This window comes from Scatophagus argus, chromosome 14, assembly GCF_020382885.2.
Source record: "Scatophagus argus isolate fScaArg1 chromosome 14, fScaArg1.pri, whole genome shotgun sequence".
NCBI classification, from domain to species: Eukaryota; Metazoa; Chordata; class Actinopteri; family Scatophagidae; genus Scatophagus; species Scatophagus argus.
In genome coordinates, this window is record NC_058506.1 from 8455523 (window position 1) to 8475221 (window position 19699).

At 39.9% G+C, this 19699-nt stretch overlaps 1 protein-coding gene across 1 annotated transcript; it reads right to left on the reverse strand.

Moving 5' to 3' along the window:
* Positions 1–2806: 2806 nt before the first annotated feature.
* On the reverse strand, positions 2807–17660 carry pls3 (plastin 3 (T isoform)). The gene is made up of 16 exons (XM_046410835.1): positions 17517–17660; positions 11977–12082; positions 11679–11830; positions 9351–9480; positions 8990–9122; positions 8269–8350; positions 8016–8181; positions 7755–7897; positions 6713–6808; positions 6420–6615; positions 5604–5682; positions 5339–5456; positions 5116–5246; positions 4707–4830; positions 4098–4222; positions 2807–3991 (listed from the first exon to the last, which is right to left on the reverse strand). The coding sequence occupies exons 2-16, from the start codon at positions 12035–12037 to the stop codon at positions 3859–3861; spliced, it is 1869 nt and encodes a 622-aa protein (XP_046266791.1). The 5' UTR covers positions 12038–12082; positions 17517–17660; the 3' UTR covers positions 2807–3858.
* Positions 17661–19699: the final 2039 nt, after the last annotated feature.

Here is a 19699-nt window from a genome sequence, read left to right on the forward strand (position 1 = left end):
AGCGCAGATGGATGACGAGGTGTTTAGGCGACTGTTACCATTGTGTGACTAATTGGTGGATCATTAACGAAAACACACACACACAGTCTGCCTGAAGCTCTGAGGCTCAGTGAGCCAATCAGCTGCTCTCCCTCAGGAGCCACATCACTTAGGAAACCAGTGTGCTGACTGGAAGCAAAGTGGACTCACTAAACCAGCTGCAAAAACTGGCAGTTCAGCTGTAATGAGAGCTCCTATGCTGCTGTTAGCGTGGACAGAGGAAGCAGCTTTGTTTGGTAATGCGGTATTTTACGGGTCCATCGTTTTTGAAAAATAGTTTCAGAGCAACTTTTCGCTGCAATCTGGCAATAATCAAAGGATTAATTCCAACTAATTACGAGTGTAATCTAGATATTTGTATGCATTAAGCAAACAATAAAAAAATAAGAGAGATTAATAAATATTTACTTGGGTTTAAATGGACCCTTTTCCATGTCGCCAAATTATTATTTTTATTATTTTATTATTATTTAATTTATTATTAGAAAATAACAAACCATTACATTTACATTTTCTAAATGAAATTTAACACAACTAAAAACTACAGTTCCTCCAATTGCATCTAGATATTATGTATTTATTTTATATATTACATCATATGTGTTAAGAAATGATATCCAGTGAAATGAGCACTGTGGATTATTAGCACAGTGATTTACTTTTGCCCAAAAGGAAAGAGAAAAGACAAAGTTGGAAAAACAAATTATTTCACACACATGTCGGTCTTACCTTTAGTTTCCGTCAGTTCAACAAAGTCCTTATAATGACTTCACACAGACACACCCAGAACAGCTCATTCCCGGCCAGTCCATCCTCAGTGCCTGCAGCGGATGTTACGAGGGGAAAAATCAAACTGCATCCAACACTCCTGAAAACGCACACAAGTCTCGTTCTTGCAACATTTTGTGTGAGCCTTCTCTTAAAGAGTGTTACCCTCTTCCCTCGGGAGCAGGAACACGTGGTCCACCTGATCCTCACATGCACTGAGTACATGCAGGAGGCTGGCAGGATGGGAGATGCGGGGTGGGGGAATCACTGAATGCTTAAGAGCCCAGATGTCAGCTTTAGACTGAGGGTACTTCTGGGAAAACCTCTCAGCAGTAGCTTTCCTCTTTAATATCTCTCATACCAGAGAAACAGCACAGAAAAGGCTTACAATTCAGCAGGTTATCTATTTTGCTGTGTTTAATATTCATCTTTCTTTATTGATTAATCATACATTAATAATGTAATATATAGAGATACAGAGATACTATATATATATATATATATATATATACTGTGTTACATATATTGATCATTCTTGGTTTTATGTCTTGTTTTATATTGGACTATTTACTTTTCCTACATTTACTTAAGTAAAAGATCTTTTGACTTAATATTTTGTGTAACATTAGACTTTTCTTCCCCCTTTCCTTCAGGGAAATAATATTTCCAGTTTGGATATGTGATTGGGACTGGTTGATGCCCAGTCTCCCTCTATCTTCTCTGCAAACTTCTCTTGTTGCTATAAATCACTCAAAGAAAGTTTCTTTTAAATTTATTGAATCAATTTTTGACATTATAAAGGTGTCAGGTGTTCAGGAGTGAGTTGAAGCTGTCTTCCCAGCACCACACAAGCGCACTGCCTGATGCAAATGAAGCTTGAAAATCCAGATGATGAAGGCCACAGGAGACAGCTTCCTCATCATCCAGCTCTCTGACAGTCTCAGCTTTAATCAGATACTTTGAACACAGAAAGAGTGGAGACTTACTGAGGAAGCCTTCAGGGAGTGAAGCCCAGAGGACTTTACATATGACTGAGATTCAGGCCAGTGAGCAGGAAACTACAATCTGCCACCACCATCCCCTGTTGTAATGCAAGACTGTTGATGGACTGTAAAGGAAGTCCTGTTTGTTAACGAGAAAGAAAAAGAGTTGACAGATCAAATGTGTCCTCAGAAATCTCTTATGGAAACATACACATTACAACCGAGATCCTCCACAGAATACCTCTGTGGTTAATCAGAAAAAACACCATTTAATGGAGACAGTTATTTCTTTATACTTCTCGGTGCACTTCCTTTTGGAGTTGACAGTTGTGCTTTTAAAAAAGCAGCAGAGAAGGGGAAAGACAAACAACAATAAATATGCATATTTTTTATGAGGGGCTATTTAAAAATAGGCGCTGTGTTTTACGATGAAAAAGAGGGAAGAACATAAAAGCACGAGGGCAGCAACGAACACAAACCGAGATAAGAGGAAGGAGAAGCTGGCAGCAGTAAAAAGAAAATGAGGTTAGATCATAAAAAGGATGTTGATGGAGTTAATATCAAAAATTAAAAATAAATAAATAAATAAAGAACAGCGTAACCCTCATGGACATTAACACAGGTCTGTTGGATTAGGCTGCATTCGTTTTAGCACGGTGTACCTAATAAACTGGCTACTGAGCGTTATTACATCCATTACTAACAGGTGCAGTGATAGTTGAACACTGTTCATATGGAAACTGGTGCATATAGTTGCCGAAGTGTTTCACTACAAAGACAGAATTCATTTTCTATTAAAAGGTCTGAATACTTCATTTAACCCTCTGTATAGATATGAGACTATATGCGAGTACACTGAGGGCCCCAAAGGGACGTTGCCCAGGTGAGGTCAGTACAGTTTGCAGAACACTGGTTGTACATCAACACGTTTGTCTTGTCATTTATCCCATTGCTGTGCCTTGCAGACAGAGCCTGGCAGATTAATTTGTCTTGCTGTTAAAGAGAAAACACATGAGCAGTTTTCAAAGTAATATTTATTGTTACATGTAAAGCACTTAAGAATAGACAATAGACCAAATACAATTTGGCCGTCATAGAATATCGTGAAACTACCTGGAATGAAGTTATTGTTTATATCTGGTAATGATGAATACAACAGAAAAAAGGGAAAACCTCAAAGAGCGAGTATAAAGTCATCTTTGAGACACGAGCAAGGCACAGCAGAAGCCAGGAGAGTCCAGTCAGCCTGCTCCTCATCCAACGTAACAGACCAAAAAAAAACCAGAACCTGATACAACAAAGATCGGACACCCCCAAAAACAGCATTTACCTCAAGTAATCCTCCCAAGAAACAAACAAATGATGAGTACAAGAATACAAACGGCACGTCAGGCTGGTCGTTACTATAATTCGACCGTATGGCTTCTGTATACAGATATGTAAAAGTTTATGGTGCCCGTTATTAAGACATGCTTGTACTACATTAAGTGAGAGGGAATGTTTGGGCGTTTTTTGACATGTGCGCCACCCAAACATCCCACCTCTGACTTTCCTTTTTGTGTGTTTTTGTTTTGTTTTTTCTTTTTGCCTCATCCAGCATTTATTCATAAGTATGCTATTCAGGAATGTGTGTTGCTTGGTCAAGGATATAATTTACTTATCAGCCCGAGTAAAAATATGTAAACAACCTTGCAGCTGGAAATATGCATAATTGCTTAAAAAAAACAACAACATTCTTACACAGTAATCAAGACTTCTGCATACTGAAAGTAACAAGTTGTCCTTCTCAACACACATCTCTTTAAAAATCTTAGTATTATGGACTCACTTTAAATAAGAGGACAGCACATTATTCTTCAGTAAATACCTCAAAAGAGGCAGGGATACATGCAAATTTTTCTTCATACTGTCATTTTATTCTCATCCAAAAAAAAAACCCCAAAAAACAAAACAAAACAAAAAAACTTCGTTCCTTCAGTTGGGGGAGCTCTTTCAAAAAAAGGCCAATGTTGTGTATGGGACTTGGGTACTGAGTTTACTAAGTGTCACAATGATCCCAGCCAGTGTCTCAGACTCGCTTCATCCCCCGGCCCATCAAGCACGCAAAGACTGTCATCACCATTTTAGGCTTGACCTCCACAAGGTCTTCTGGGAGAGCGTAGACACGGGCTCCGATCTTCCTCGCCATAGAGACGGCATATCTAGGAATGACAGAAAGTTTGACTCATGTATATGTGTTCACACATAATAACCAAACACACGGACAAAAGAGTCCTTTTCTTTCTTTTCGTCACAGAGAAATCTTACTTGGCGTTCTCCAGCTTGTCGTCTTCGGAGAGGCTGCCAGTTTTTACCAGCTCGTAGTTGATGCTGCCGGGTTGGATGGCGTCTATCAGTTCCAATACTGCCAAACTGTTGCTGATCTCCTTGTCCTGGTCAACACATAACACACACACAGATTACATGACCGACAGGCAAAGTGTTGCCTTTCGGATTGTATGACACTGCTTGCACATAAATTAGTGCCAGATTTATTTCATAGAAAGGAACATTTTCATACAGTGAACACGTAAAAGTCTTTTACTTCTCTCATTTTTAAATCATCTTTCATTTTGGATGACGGAAGCTCTATCTTGACCTTGGGAAGTAACGAAATCATCTTAGCTCAAAGGTCTATTTGTTTTGCTGAGTTTCAACTGCATCTCATGATCTTCGTCAGCAAAGCAGGGCTGACTCAACCCTCTCCCATATATGACCACATGTTTTCACACATAGCTGACGCTGTGCACACAACCTTGAAGCCTGAATAATTTTAATAACCATTGCTCTTTAGGTTCCATATTAAGATATTCTAATTTATTCCACAGTTATTTTTTTTTTTACAAAAATGTAATCAAAAAAGAAGAACAGACTCACCTTAAAGGCTGAAATCTTGGTTGATTTTCCAGCCTCCGCCAACGTTTTGTTCACCCACTTTACAATGATGTCATCATTTACTTTCTCTCCATCACCAAGTTCCTCCAGTACATTCAATGTATATCTGAAGCAGCGGAAAAGCAGAGTTTATTATGCGTTTGAACTGAACAATACAGTTTAAATATTAAAATAACACATCACAGAACTTTAACTGAGCCTTGACTCGTTTGATTTTGAAATGTCACAAAGTATGACGAACTGCTAAATAGGAGCAACACGCATGCTTTGTGATTTAATTTAAGTATTTAATTTTTCTTCTAGACTGAAAATAGGACACGGTTTTTACATTTCAGAGATGTATTTATATTTTTTTCTTTTCTGAAATGACCCTGATGCAGTTGTGTTTCACCTTCTCATCAGCTGCCACACCACTGCCAGAGTCAGGGTAGCGTTGCCATCGTTCAGGTCCTGCCCGCCGATGCCAACGAGGGAGAACTTGGCTGATTTGCCCAGTTCCACTGCATAGTTGCAATTCTCCAACTACCGGCACAAAATAAAATAGTTGTTAAAAGACGAGAAGAGTTTTTTTTTTTCTTCCTCAGTGGGAAACAATCAACAGGAATCTGATTTACCTTCTTCATGTTAGTCCCCAGCTTGGGGTAAGGTGGCTTGTTGACCCTGTTGTTCCAGTCAACAGGCACTTTAATCTTCTCATACAGCTGAAGGATGACCAGGGCATCCTGTAGGTCTCTAGAGGACAAGATTGGACAAGAATCGTTTAATAGAAAATAAGGTAAATGAGGAGAATATAAGATTCCCACCAGTCATGAGTACCTTTAACATACCACTGCACATGGGAGTTTAACTGTGTTCCAGTGTTTTGTTTGTGGTACTTACACATACAGATGATTGACATGTGGGTTCACTCCCAGAGAGTTCATCCAGTTTCGGAATGTCCTCTCTTCTCGTGTCTCGCCTAGACAGCAAAGGATCATGGGATTCAGGGGGGGCTTTCAGGTGACATACATGAGCTCTCACTAATAGTCAATTAAGATGTAAATAGAAATCGGAACTGAACAGACCTGCTTAATATTTTTATAGTTCTTCTGATGTTAGTGATGCAAGTAAAATATCTGCAAACTAGCGCAGACTTATATACAATATGTATATATATATATATATATATATATATGTAAACATTTGTTCTTTGTACTAACCAGTGTATCCGGTAGGAGTGGCTTGTTGTCCCATTCTTATAATAAAATTAGGTTCTGTGCTAAAATAAACCTGCAGGCAGTAAGTAAGTAGCAAAAACAAAAAACAAAACAAACAAAACAGTTGTTTGCTTGGAACCGGTTCTTCTCAGGCTGTAGAGTTAAAGTCTTAATGAATAAGTCCCATAGTTCTGAACTTAAACTTTGTTGCTTATCTAGTCATGCACATTTAATATTACAGAGAAACACTTATGATTAAAAAAGTAATTTTCAGAGGCTTTAAGATGAGTGCCAGTTGGGCAAAAGCCAAACACCAATTCAGTATACATCTGAAAACAACAGAGCAGTCTCTCTGGTTGTTATTGTGTATTTAGACCTTGTTTGTTGTGGCCTATTCACAAGTGGACCTCAATGATGGAAACAGACATGGATATTGAGAGATTTGCTAGATGGGAACAAACGAACGTAAAAACCGAGTCCTTCTGCTCTCCATGCTCACCTTCCAACAGGCCCCAGTCAATGTCTTCATTCTCAGGTTTGGTCAGCGCTGGATATTTGTTGAACAAATTGGCCACAAAGGCGAGGTTGAGTTTGGGGTTTCCACTGACGACGTCAGCTGGGGTGACGAACTGTCGACAGCCGAGCACGTCGGCCTGCTGCAGCATGGCCTCTGCCCTCTTCATGTCGTCTTTCTCCTGAACAACACACAGAGCACAGCCTCCGATCAGGCACGCTGTCCAGCTCTCACCTTGAAGAGACTCAACTGTGACAGCTGACCGTCAAAGTGCTTACATTGAAGCCTGTCATGTTGATGTCTATGCGTGGCTGATCTTCCTCCGTGCCTTTTGGAGAGATTTGATTCAAGAGGTGGAAATAGGCCCTCGAATCCTGGAAAATAAAAACAAAGAAACAAAAACTATTAGATTTCTACTGATGAATGAACAAGAAACTCCACCGTAGAGCATCATTGTATTTTTTGCTTCATTAGGATGGCTGTACTCCAAGTGAGGTATTGATAAACTTCATACTACTTGTGGGCAACTTTATATTCTATTTACCACTTAAAAAGCAACATTTTTAGGCAACAGTCACAGCGGATGTTTAGGGTCTCTCCAAATTTGGGGTACTGCATTTACATTAGACTTCAGTAAAAATAAAACCTTATATTTGGTATATATCAAATATTAAAAATATTTGATATATTTAAAAAATTAAATTTCAGAGAATTAAATTGCAAGAAGAACAAAGTATCTCAAAAAACATAGAATTTCTACAGGCTAGGTGGTCAAGCAAGAGTTAGTGTGAGGATATGTGGACAAAGATAACCAGACAGGTGCAAAAGGCAGGTGCAGGAGCTCAAATATCTGCCTGCTTGATTTATGGAGTGGCCCGACAGCGAAATAAAATTTTCCCACAAAAGAAATAATGTATGTCTGAAAAATTAATAGCTTTTATTTATCCAATCTTCCTAGTAATCCGCATGCTACCAAAGAAACTTTTTACCTTTTTAAACCACAAAAAGGGCACATGATACGTGCTTCCACACACGTTTGACAGCAGCCATTCAATACCATTTCTGGAGCAGTGTGGGCAGATATTTGAGAGAGTTTGTGCAAACACAAAAATGCATTGTCTGGCCCAGTGTGCTGACAGATACCTGCGTTGACGGATTTTAGGACTAGTGAAAAAAAAAAGTGGAAAAATAGGTAACGATAACAAAATCTCCCAAAGAACCTCAAAAACAAAACTTTTTATCCAGTTAGTATTATTATCTTTTAAACTGAGTATCTTCCCAACTTTACATCTCGTGTTTAAATACTTCAAGTCAGCCTACCTTGATGTCTGAGCTGAAGTTGTTGATCTTATGCCAACCAGCATTCTCCAAATGAAAGTTTGCCCATCGCAACAGAAGCTCTTCTGGCGACAGCTTCATCAAGTCCTCCAGGGTTTCCCCGTCTCTCAGCAATGCTGCCAGCGCTGTCGAGGGGTGTTAATGATCAGTTAAGCTACTTGACAACAGACCAGGAAACCCTAGTGATAGGCACACACACTCAGATACATGTTATGTAATAGACCTATCAACTACGCCCTGTACCTTCATTTCTGCTGAGCTCGATGTCGGCAAACAGACCAATCTTAATGATCTGCCACAGCAGGCCCAACACCAGATGAGGCTTCCCTTCTTTCAGGTCTAAAGCACCAATATTCACCACATGGCAGCCAATAGCAGAAGCAGAGTTCAGGCCCAGGTTCAGATTCTCCTGTAAGGTAGAAGGTATCAGCTGATGGAAAATACACATAAAAAGGGAAAGAAACAGCAGCTCTTTAATGAGGTAAATTTGACTGACCTGTATTGTAAATGGTGTCAGCTTCTTTTTGTTTATGGTCCTCTCATCAATAGTGTCTGGCACTGACAGGTTGATCATTTTGCTGTGCAAACACACAAAACCAAACATGAAATTTTATCAGAAATCAGACAAAAGCTGAATGTTTGTGAACCCAAGAAGAAACTTGTCCAAATTAAATTTTTGGGTGGTGACACAGTTTAACATTCTAACCATCAGTTGTCGCACATCTCTTGCCCCTCAGTTCATGTCTATGCTGAATAATATTATCTAATAAAACCAAAAAAGTTGAAGCTATTAAAAAGAAAGAACTTTTGCAAATTTTGTCTCTTATTGTGGTGGTGAACACCACAAAATGGATGACTGTATGTTTAAATATTCAGCAGCATTTCTCTTGGTCATGTGGTTTCTCTGTTCGAAAAATGTTCACACACAGATGATTTGGTCTCTTTGTGCCTCTACGAACTGTAAGACTTCTAGTTCTTAAACGTTAACTGCCATTCAGCCTAATATGATCTACCTTTAAAACTATTTTTTGCAGTCGTGATTGTCTTACTTTAGTGTTAAAGTCATGTTCTGTTTCAAATGATTTGCAGTCCTTTGAGCTGCTGAGTTTAGAAAAAGCAACATCGACTTGAAATCTTATGTAGCCAGGTCTGAATGTTTTTCTAATCTTTCTTTCTTTCTAATGTTCTTGGCTGGAAGTGAAAACAGGAAGTCTCACCAGAGGACTATACCATCTCCAACACACGTGAAGAGGGAGTCTGTGTTGGGATCCATGGGCAGGACATGTTGGCAGTCGGGGTCTTTTTCCAGAGCACTGTTGATCCAGTTCACAAAGGCATATCGCTCCTCCTCTGTAACCAGAATCATATACAGGCATCAGTTAGAAGCAAAACACAGACAATATAATGTGAAAGTATTGCACATAATGACTCATTTTAGTAGGTCACATTGTCCATTATGGGTTTCTTCAATGGTAAATGGAGCATCTGTAGCTGAAGCGCAGAGAGGGTACAAAGTCAACAGTTTATGACAAACATTAGCGGCGACTGTAGAGAGGAGACAACATCTGTGTGTCTTACCAGAGTAAGAGTGTTGTGTACCCTCGCTTGAGAGCTCAGACGTCCCTCCAATAGCCAGGATGCCTTCTTTTCTGTTGATGACCTTGCGGAACGTTTTTGCTATTTCACTGCCCCTCAGCTCCTGGACGATCTAAAACAACACCACAGAATATCAAAGACATCAAAGGTCTCCACTGTGTCTCAAAAATCCTACATTATTGTATCTTTTCTGACATATACACTCAGTGTCCACTTTATTAGGCACACTTATCCGGTCTAATACAATACAATACAATACAACAGCTCTGCTGTAAATTCTACTATTGCATGACCTTAACAGTAAAACATAATATTTAAAAAATAATAACCTTATAACAGTGTCAACAAAAACTGAACAATGTAGTATTGGACTGCAATAGACTGTACATGTGTTTTAAATAAAGGGCATAGAGTGTGTAAATAACAACCAGATCAACCACATGCTGTGTTATTGCACAACATGATTCTGGTGCACTGATTTGTAACACTCCTTGCAAAGATCATTTTTGCTACCATAAAACAGTCACGATGGGTATTTGTCATTCAGTGTTGAAAATGTGAAAAATATAAATATAAATTGATGAATTAATCAGTAGTGGGCAAATTCTTCAGTTGCAGTCTGCACAAAGGCCACTTGTGATCTTTTCTCATTTTATTGTTGCATGTGTCCCTCGTTGTCTTGCCGAGCTCCTGTTAGCCAGCATGAGAGCCAAGGTCACACAGCAGACCAAGCAGGACTGCTTAACTTTCTTCTCACTGGCATGAAAACAACAAGTCAACCTGCCAGCTAAAGGGCCAAGAAGACATAGTGAAGATCTAGGCAAAGTTTTTGTTTTTTTTTTGACACTGTGCCGTATCAAAGGTCCAGGAAGACGTCGGCTTGATGGGATCACAAAAGCAACTGATGTTATATTGTCCATTAAAATAAACTGTGGGGACTTAAACTGAGACTGTGAATTGATTACACATCAAAGTATTACAGTGTTGGGAGTATGAACGCCAATACATCAGGGTTCTTAGCAGTAACTGTAAACTGCCATCGTCATCCTCTACACAAACCCCACCCTCAGGCTTTTTCTTCCATCCCAACATTAAATAATTAACATTACACAAGTCTGGATGACATCTAACAGGACCTCAGTGGTGTGAGTTCATACTCTATGTAGCTTATCAGCAATGCACAGCATGTGAGCGGCTTCAGACAATACACATTATATGATAATATGCGTGATATTTCCTGAACCCAAAGTTATCTCTGCTTCATCAGTGACCTCAGCCCCACAAGCGCTGATGTGACCACAATGAGATATTCAGCATGCCACTGTGGGACTTGTTGAAATAGCACAGCACAATTTACCACAAACGCACACAAGAATCAAAGTGAGCCGGCTTGCATTTTTTTGGGGGGGGCACTCACATTATTTAAAAGAGGTAACCACAACAAGACAATCATGACCTTGCACAGATGATGAGACTTCCATTTAATTGTGCAAGTTTGCAAAAAAAGCTACTTTTTAAAACTGCACTTCTACAGGCAGTAAGGAGGGTATTCACATGACACCCCCATGCATTTAATTTGGGTTGTTATCATCCATAAGAACATATTATGTAATGGGTGTTTTATCAAAGTCAAGCGCTGGAGCACACACCTAGCTAATACAATGGAACAATGCTGTTTAACAGCTAAGTGAAAAGTCCCAGACGTCCCGCCTTCCAACCAGCACATGAACACACAATGTTGTAACAGTCAAATCCCAGTTTTGCAGTTCACAAAAATCAACTAGTCAATTTTGGTGACCATCTTAAAAAAAAATGAGGTTAAGTCACTTTTTTTTTTTTTTTAAACCAAAGGCCAGACAAAATCCCCTTCAACTTTTCTGTTCCAATTATTTTAGTGAACCCCATTTTTTTAACAGATCCTTTTAAAAAGGATCTGAGGTTTGTAGAATCAATAGCGGGACAAAGCGGGACATCTGAACTATCATAGAAAAGACAAAACACAGCTACAGTAGCCCCTGGTCCAGTCTCATGTTCCTGTACCAGATGCTGCCCCTGTGAATGACTGCTCCCCCTTCACTGCTGAAACAAAATACTGGAACTCACACCACTTTGCTGACCTCACTTCCACATTCCTTGAGTATGCATGCGTGTGTGTGGTTTGTAGAGGCTTTTCAAGTCTGTCGCGCACGCAGCTGCTAAAAGTTGCTTAGCATAGCGGCCCCGTCCAACCGAGGAGCTGGGGCAGACGAGGAAACAACTCGCAGCAACTGCTCGTCTAACTCGACAGTGTGAGCTGTGAGCTTCACTTACCGACAAAAACTCCTCAAAGCTGATCTTGTTATCCTTGTTGCGATCGAGTTTTTGGATGATCTCTCGAACCATGTATCCAGGTAGGGCATGGCCGGCGTCTTTCAGGAGCTCATGGAGTTCATTATCACAGATATGTCCATTGCCGTCCACATCTACAGTAACAGAAAAGAACCGTTAGATGCCAGGACATACGATACAACTCGGACTGGAGCTAGTGTAACTGTTGCACTGATGATGATGATGATTCATGATTTTCAAATCTTATTATGAATAAAATGATAAAATAGCCTTTACTCACCAATTCTGTCAAAGATTTCTCTCATCTCCTCCAACTCCTCTTTTGTTATCTTTCCAGACATTTTTTCTGTGATTGACCTCAGGTGGTCAGTCAGAGAAAGGTGAGACTGTGGAGCAGAAAATGACAGGATAAAGGACGTGTGTGGAATCAGTCAACCACCTATAAAACTCCTCTCAGGCACCAAATAATATACAGACACAACCCACTTATTTTGAGTCGTTATTCTCACTGACGGACTGGTCTCAACTCAGCTGACTTTTCCACTCCAGGTGGTACAAAAGTAACTCCCCATCTTCTGTCAAGGTTTAAAATACCTTAAAGAAAGTAGGACCTCATATAACAATCACCTCACTGAACCCCACCCCTTCTGAGCGTATCTATTATAATCTTCAGTTTCTTTCTTGAGCCCTTTTCCTTTTCCAAGCACGTCTATCTCCCACAATCAAAGCAATTTCCTGTGAGCTCCATTGTATAGCACTGAGCACATGTTGTGAAGAAACTGCCAGACAAGCTGAGACTACTTAAATTTTACAAATCTACTTACAAATCCTTTTTTTACTACAGTTTCTTGCGTTGCTTTTGCCCCTTTTTCTCTACAAACAGAACTGAATCATTTTGGAGATGGAAACTGCATTTATGTGACAACTTAACATCTGGAGTATTTGCAAACCTTCTGCCTCTCTGAACGACCTTAATGCTGGTTTATCATGAAGCTCTTTGGGTTATATTTCAACATTTTAGAAAAGAGAAAATCATTTAAATGTGCAAAGGGCTAAAGACACATGCCAAAACTACAGTCAGCAAGACTTATTTTGAGTTATTTCACTCAACGAAAAAGCACTGTGTTCCTGAATTCCTCTGAGGCAAAGTAACCGTCTGAAAAACACAGAAAATAAGGAATTCCTCTGAGCACCTCCTTCCCGTACTGCAGTTGTAGAGGAATGCATGAGGCCTGGGCTGATCGAGCTTCACTTACAGCGAGGTGAGCAGCGTGTACTTCCTTGCTCTCCAAAGCTAAACTGGTATGGTGGCATTCCTCTTGAACACAAGCGTTCAGAAGACAAAGATGAGGTTTATGCTGCAGTTAACTCAAGATCACCCAGATTTTTTCCCAGACAGAAAAGTGTTCCCATTTCCTGATTGTTGATTTTCACTGTGTATTAGTCAGAAATCCTGGGCAAGACCATTCCTGGTTTCCACAGTACTGCATGTGTAAAACCATATTTGTTCCACTTAGTAATAATTATTGAAAGTGATTTATGCCTGAATTGGTGAATTTCTTTGAGTAGCTTCCACCATCCAGTCTTTCTGTGGCCCCAGCATCCTCACAGTAACACATTCATATGGACAAACAATGAACAAAAGTCCAGCACCCGTACATCCTCCTTCATGAATGAAACTATTAATGGTGTTCGCAAAAGATGATTCAACTATAGCCATGTGGTCTGAGGGATGTGATTCAGTTCCTGTAATGATACTCTTAAAAACAAAATATCGTGATGAAAGAGCACTTCGGCAGACAAAAATTAGTTTGTTGTCAAATAACAATAATAAGTAAAAGCCAACACAGAAGAAAATTGGTTCTAGGGAACAACAATAATATGGTCAGACACTTTTAAATGCCACTCCATGAATCACAGAGAACAGGGTGTTTTTCTTCTGCAAAGTAATACTAAATCAGGGCAGCACAAACCCCTGACTAAACGATTAGGAAAATGACGATGCCAGTGCTGCTATTTTTAACTTCTCTCCAGAAGGATGTGAAATGTGGCTGATGAAGTCAGCCCAGCTACAATAAGGGCTGACAAACACTACGTCCTTTGCCAGCCCTTGTCACACCCACGACAGACGAAAAGTAGAAACAGAAGAAGGGTTAAGTACATGGAGCAAGGGCACAGATGGCAGCGGACAAATGTGAGACATATCACTGGTGGTGCAGAAGAATAGAAGGTTTGTAGTCGCCGTCACAAACCGCGGCAATAAATCCTGTGTAACGCCAGAAAATGAGTTCGGAGTGTCAGGCTCCAAGGACAGTTGCTGTCTTTGACAACTGGACCGTGTGCTTCAAGAGAAAATTCCTGCACTCCTCAACTCAACGCAGCAGCAAGCGCCTAAATGGAGCGGCTCATGTTCGCCTAAAAGCATAATGATACTACCGAGAATGTCAGCGCTTTCACTGCAGTGCAAAGGTTGCAACAGAATGACGCTGCTGTACTTTTTAATGCAAATAAAAAAACAAAACAAACAAACTTAAGAGAATAAATGTCCCAAACTGGAATTGTGCACTCTGCCCCCCCCCCACCCCAGAAGAGGTTAAAAATGGATAGAGCAGCGTACAGCAACATCAGATGCAAGTCTTATACTCACATCTGTGCGGGTTTTCAGGCATCCAAGTCACATGATATGTAGCAGTAGCAAAACAAGAGCAATTGGACTTGTTTTCGAGTCTCTAAGACATTTCACCACTCCTTCAAGACACCCTCTCAATTCTCTTGCTTTACAACTAGATATCACACATACACAAGTATTTCCTTCCAAGCACAAGCTTTAATTGTTGAGCCAAAAACAGCACGTTGACGTTGTTTACAATCGCTTTTGATGGATCTTTCAGTCAATTTAAAACGAAGGGCTGTTCCCAGATGGCTGAATTAAATGTGTAGAGCCGACACACCCCGTCCTGCCAGTTTTTCATCCACACAGTTACATGGGAAATGTGAGGCACATAAATAGAATGGGCACCCTTCCCAAGTGTGGTCAAGTTCATATGCACACACCCAACTTAGTCTGCAAGAACATGGACATTTTTTACAGAGTCGCAATCGCCTGCAGATGTGAGGCAAACTGACTCATAAACACCAAAGAGTCTGTAACAACAGCCCTTTATTTCCTCTTCAGGCTGTGTGTGTAAGATAAGCATGGCCATACTGACAGGTAAAGAGGAGGTGACGACAACAAATACTGTATGAGGCGTTTACACAACTCTGACATCATGTCCAGCTGCAAGGTTACCAACACTGGGCTGGTTTAGGGGTATTATAAAAGCTCACAAAGCTCACATACACTGTGAATCATCATGCAAATATTCAGATGAAATGGTGCCCTGACGATGTCCCCAACTGTGAACAGTTAAGCTTTAAAACTTGCTCCCTCTAGTACACTCCTTTTTCCAAATGAAAAGATATTGCCGTAGTATTGGATACAGTAAAGTCAAAGTGTTATCACAGGAATATTCAATTCAGTTCAATTCAATTCAGTTTATTTATATAGCGCCAATATCTATCAGCCAGTCATTTAAAAATGTCATAAGACAGGTTACTGAGATCCTGCTGAATCAGTTGGGTTAAGTTGTTTCTGCTCCAGGTAAGCAGCCACACCTATAACGTTTTGCCATTACTTAACAAAAGCACTGCAAAGCATTATCCTTTAAATAGTCCCGACTCATACCACCCACAGGTCTGATTAGGCACAGTAAGCGTGAAGTACCATGCTTTTCTCATGCAAGCAATGACGTGTACACCCTTGAGCAAGACACTGGATCCCTGCTTACTCCCTTGCCATTTATGTATGTGACCCCCGCCCTCCCACACAAAGGACACAGATATGAGGAGAATTTCTTTGTGGAGATTAATGACTCCTTATACTATTATTTTTTGTTTTAGTAGCAGAAGTACTTCAACTATGCAGTCCACTCAGACTAAGCGTTTTCTACTCACAGTGTCACAAATTTAGGACATTACAGCATAGGCAGACACATAAAACATAGTTTTTGAAAATGTTACAAGGCTACGGAGCTGAAGAGTACAAAAACAAAGTAAATAAAGACAATTGCATCTAATAAGTAACTTGATCACTTTCACTGCAGTAGAGAGCAAGTGAAGGCACCTGTTTAAGAGCCTGACAGTGCAGAAAGTGGGGCAACCTGTTCATTCAGCACAACATAAGCACACTCCCTCCCCCTTCTCGACTGTCTGGTTTGCCTTTAAAGAGATAACATCAGACATGTATGGTCTGTATTTAAATCACCTGGCGCTCTCACATGGTTCTGCAGTATGAACAAGGGAAACTCGCATTTTACTTCAGCTATTGTGAAGCATAGTCCACATACCACACGTGCACGTTCACGGACGATTTGACCACATCAATCAGGTTAATGACAGGCACAGTTAAGACGAATTACAGCTCTTTTCTTTTCCCAAAGTGCAAACAGAACGTTTTCCACTGCTGACAATATGAACAATACTTTGTCTCCTGAGTCCTATGATTTTTCATGGGACTCAGGAGACAGAGTATTTATACACAAGGTCACTATCAGTGTTGCCACTGCACAAAGCAAAACAAGACTTTTAACCAATGACAGACAACAAGAAATACTGAACAAAGCTGTTGAGACTCAACAGCAGCGATACAAGAAACGATGAGCGACTGTATTCACAACACAGGTCTTGTTCCAAGTCATAATATCTCTCAAGTTCATGGTGTTCAACATTGTCCCAACAGCCATCCACAATTGGGATCCCAGATGTAAGTGTGCTGCAGCCCCGGATGACTCGACAGGAAAAATCTGGTAAATCACTCAGGGCAATAAACAAGTTTACAGAGACCACTGTTTTGCTCAAAAACATTGAGTAACTAACCTGGCTGTTTCATTTCGGTGTTTAAACATTCACCAAACTTGCACAATATACTGTAACACTTGCTTAAATAAAGACCACATAAGAGCAGTGTCTTTTGGAGAATCACTTATACAGTGAGTGAAATTCCACTTTGAAAATGTCTCCTCAAAGAAATGTGGCAGAGAGAGGGACATAAAGTTAAATATTTATTAGAACTGTGCTGACATAAAGTGTCAACAAAAAAAGGTGAACTGTCATCAGAAGAGCAAACAGTGAGGTTACTCACACCATTGCAAATTACCCATTACACCAGGCAGCATCTTCTGTAAATACTGTACGTGCGGGTATATGGGTCATTTATGAGCCACCTTGTATAGCAAAAGGATCTTAAAAATTAGTGCAGACTCCACCTAAGCTGTGTCCCCCCGGGGAACGGCGGTCTACTAAATGAACGACCCAGACTGTGACTTACTTGCTCCTTGCTGAGACATGTGTCATACTCGCAAATAAAAAGTTCAAGAAGAAAACATGGACCTTTCGTAAAATAACACGCACGTTAATCAAACCAATGCTGATATACTGGTTTCCATATGTCATTGAGTGATAATTAGGTCTGCTAAAAGTTATGTGATCACAAACTGAGTCACCTACGTTAGTTGAGTCTTTCTCGGACCTACCCAGCGCCCTGAGAATGAATAGGCTACAGTGAAGGTGTAGCTGAAGCTAGCCGGCTAACGACAGACACGCAAGTTTTGCGGGCAGGAAACTATCCCTGTTTACTCCTGCAAATACAGTCCCTCTAAACAGAGCATAACGGCTATCACAGAGAGGAAAGATTGGAACAAGGATGTTAACTTAGCAAAAGCTACAGAGACTCTAGCTGTAAGTCGTTGTTGGTCTAGAAGTTGCCAGGAAATTGGTACTCACTGTCGGTGCGCCTGAAATTCCAGACAGCGTCCAGTCTGCAGTCCTGCCTCCTCCACGTAGAGACAAAAGTAGACGACAGTTGGAATGTTTGCGCCGCCCTGTCGATGACGTCACCGCCAAACGGCGAGATCCGGTCTATGGAGTATGATCTGTGCCAAAAACATTACAAAATAAATAAATAAATAAATAAATAATGCAGCATGGAGGACAGAAACGTGTACAGATAAACAGAAAAAGAGTGAAAAATAGAAACCATACAATGCCAATTAAAATTATACTGCCAGCAGAATGTATATAATACCGACGACCAGTGTTGCACTTAAGGAATAGTGCAGTACTGTCTCAAGTAAAGCGATATTAATCAGCAGTTTTAGAATTGTATTGTACCATTTATTACTATACTGTTATTATGAAAACACTCACCAGAATAATATTCTTAGTAACGGTATTAGTACTTGTCTGTATTCTACTTATTTCCATTTTTAAAACCTATTATATTTTTTAATCTAATCTGGTTCACTGCCTTTGTCTTATGTTAACAGTTTACATGTGTGTAGCACTGAAGGGGTTACAGCCACATTTGTGCGGTCCTGTTGAACCTCATCTATCATAACCAGTGGTCTAAAACGAACAAAATCCACAGCACAAAAGAAAGCCAAGGTTGTGCCCTTTTTCCAGCTACGTTTTGTTCTGTCTTGTTTTAAATCCCTCTGAGGCTTGGAGTTTGCATGTTCTGTGTGAATGTCATTTGGGTGCTTGGGTTTCCTCCTACAATTTCTTCCGTCCCTCAGTTTAATGACACACCGGTAAGATTAGGTGAAATAACAACTCCCTTAGGTATAAATGTGAGTGGGAATAGTCTGTCCGTATATGGTGTAATTTAGTCCAGTTATAGACTGGTGACTTGGACAGAGTGTACCCTGCTTCTTACTCGATGTGAGCTGATACAAGCTCCAGGCCTTTATGACCCTCACATTCGCCCTCCAAAGTCTCTTGATATCTGGATTGATGAAAATATTGGAAAAATTTTCCTCATAGGAAAGCTTATTTTAGGAAATGGACAGATAAAGATGAGGACAGCACAATATGTCGCTTCCTCCATTCTGAAATGTACGCTGTTATTATACGGCACAAAAAAGACTAAAGGCTTTTCCTGGAACCAATAATGTCGCAACACAAGTAGAAAGATGTTCTAATAAATCATTAATATCCAGCCATGCTAATGCTGTTTTTCTGCAGTGTATCATACCAGAGGGTCAATGTTTGCTACTGATTGAGGCCTGTTAATAAGTGAAGGAAATCTAAAACATCCTGTCAGCAGGACCTACAAGATGTCATTGAGGTGGACCAAGGAGCTTATAACTGTGGTTTCAGATGTTCAAAAACACTACTGCTTTCATGAAAATAACTATATTATACAATGTAAAGAGATATTTAAGGGGTGTATACACTTTTGAATAATTATTAGAAAATATTAATGTAATAGTTATGACTTACATGGTTTACTGTCAGGGTTAGGTCAGATTACTTTGAAATGTAGTTGGTTACTGAATTCAAATTACATGGCATTTTGAATCAATAGTGTAATCCAATGGATTACAAAAATGTCATCTAATCAGAATACTTCTGAATTACTTCAAAAACAAAGACTGACTTCTTAATTTTAAAATCTTAAAATCATTATCAAAATGTGGTCAAATAATACATTTTTGCAATGTAATCCAGCTGATTATATTCACTTATTTTTTCTAATTCAATTACATGTAATCTGTTAGGCCCACTACCCCAACCCTGTTCACAGTGACACTTCAAGGAAAGAAGGCACAGATCAATAAACACGAAACATGGTGGTATAGACAGTGGGGATGTTGACACTGTTAACTGTACAGTGGTAGAAACAGTCAAGACAAATGATTTCATAAGCACTGATGCCAAGGATATGTGGGCTTCTGCTTGTGCTGTGCTGAAAACATACCAGCTTCTGTGGCAAAGCAATCTTTGATAGAAGAAACAGGTGAAGGTTTTGCTTGTCAGAAGCTGAATGCATCATGTTTGAAAAATTCATAAACTCTTCCTGGAACAGAGAACAACAGGGAAGTCACTTGTACCAAATGTTGGAAAGTAGCCTTCTAAAACACAACAACTGTTTATATGGTAGAAATGACTAATTACTAATTTTTAAT

What these genes read in the sequence shown, in the direction of transcription:
- pls3 (XM_046410835.1), bottom strand. Translation starts at nt 12,037, where the DNA reads ATGTCTGGAAAGATAACAAAAGAGGAGTTGGAGGAGATGAGAGAAATC. An exon ending in CATGTCAATCATCTGTATGT is followed by an intron (nt 5,457 to 5,603) that starts GTAAGTACCACA and finishes CTTGTCCTCTAG; the next exon opens with AGACCTACAGGATGCCCTGG. An exon ending in TGGGGACTAACATGAAGAAG is followed by an intron (nt 5,247 to 5,338) that starts GTAAATCAGATT and finishes TTGTGCCGGTAG; the next exon opens with TTGGAGAATTGCAACTATGC.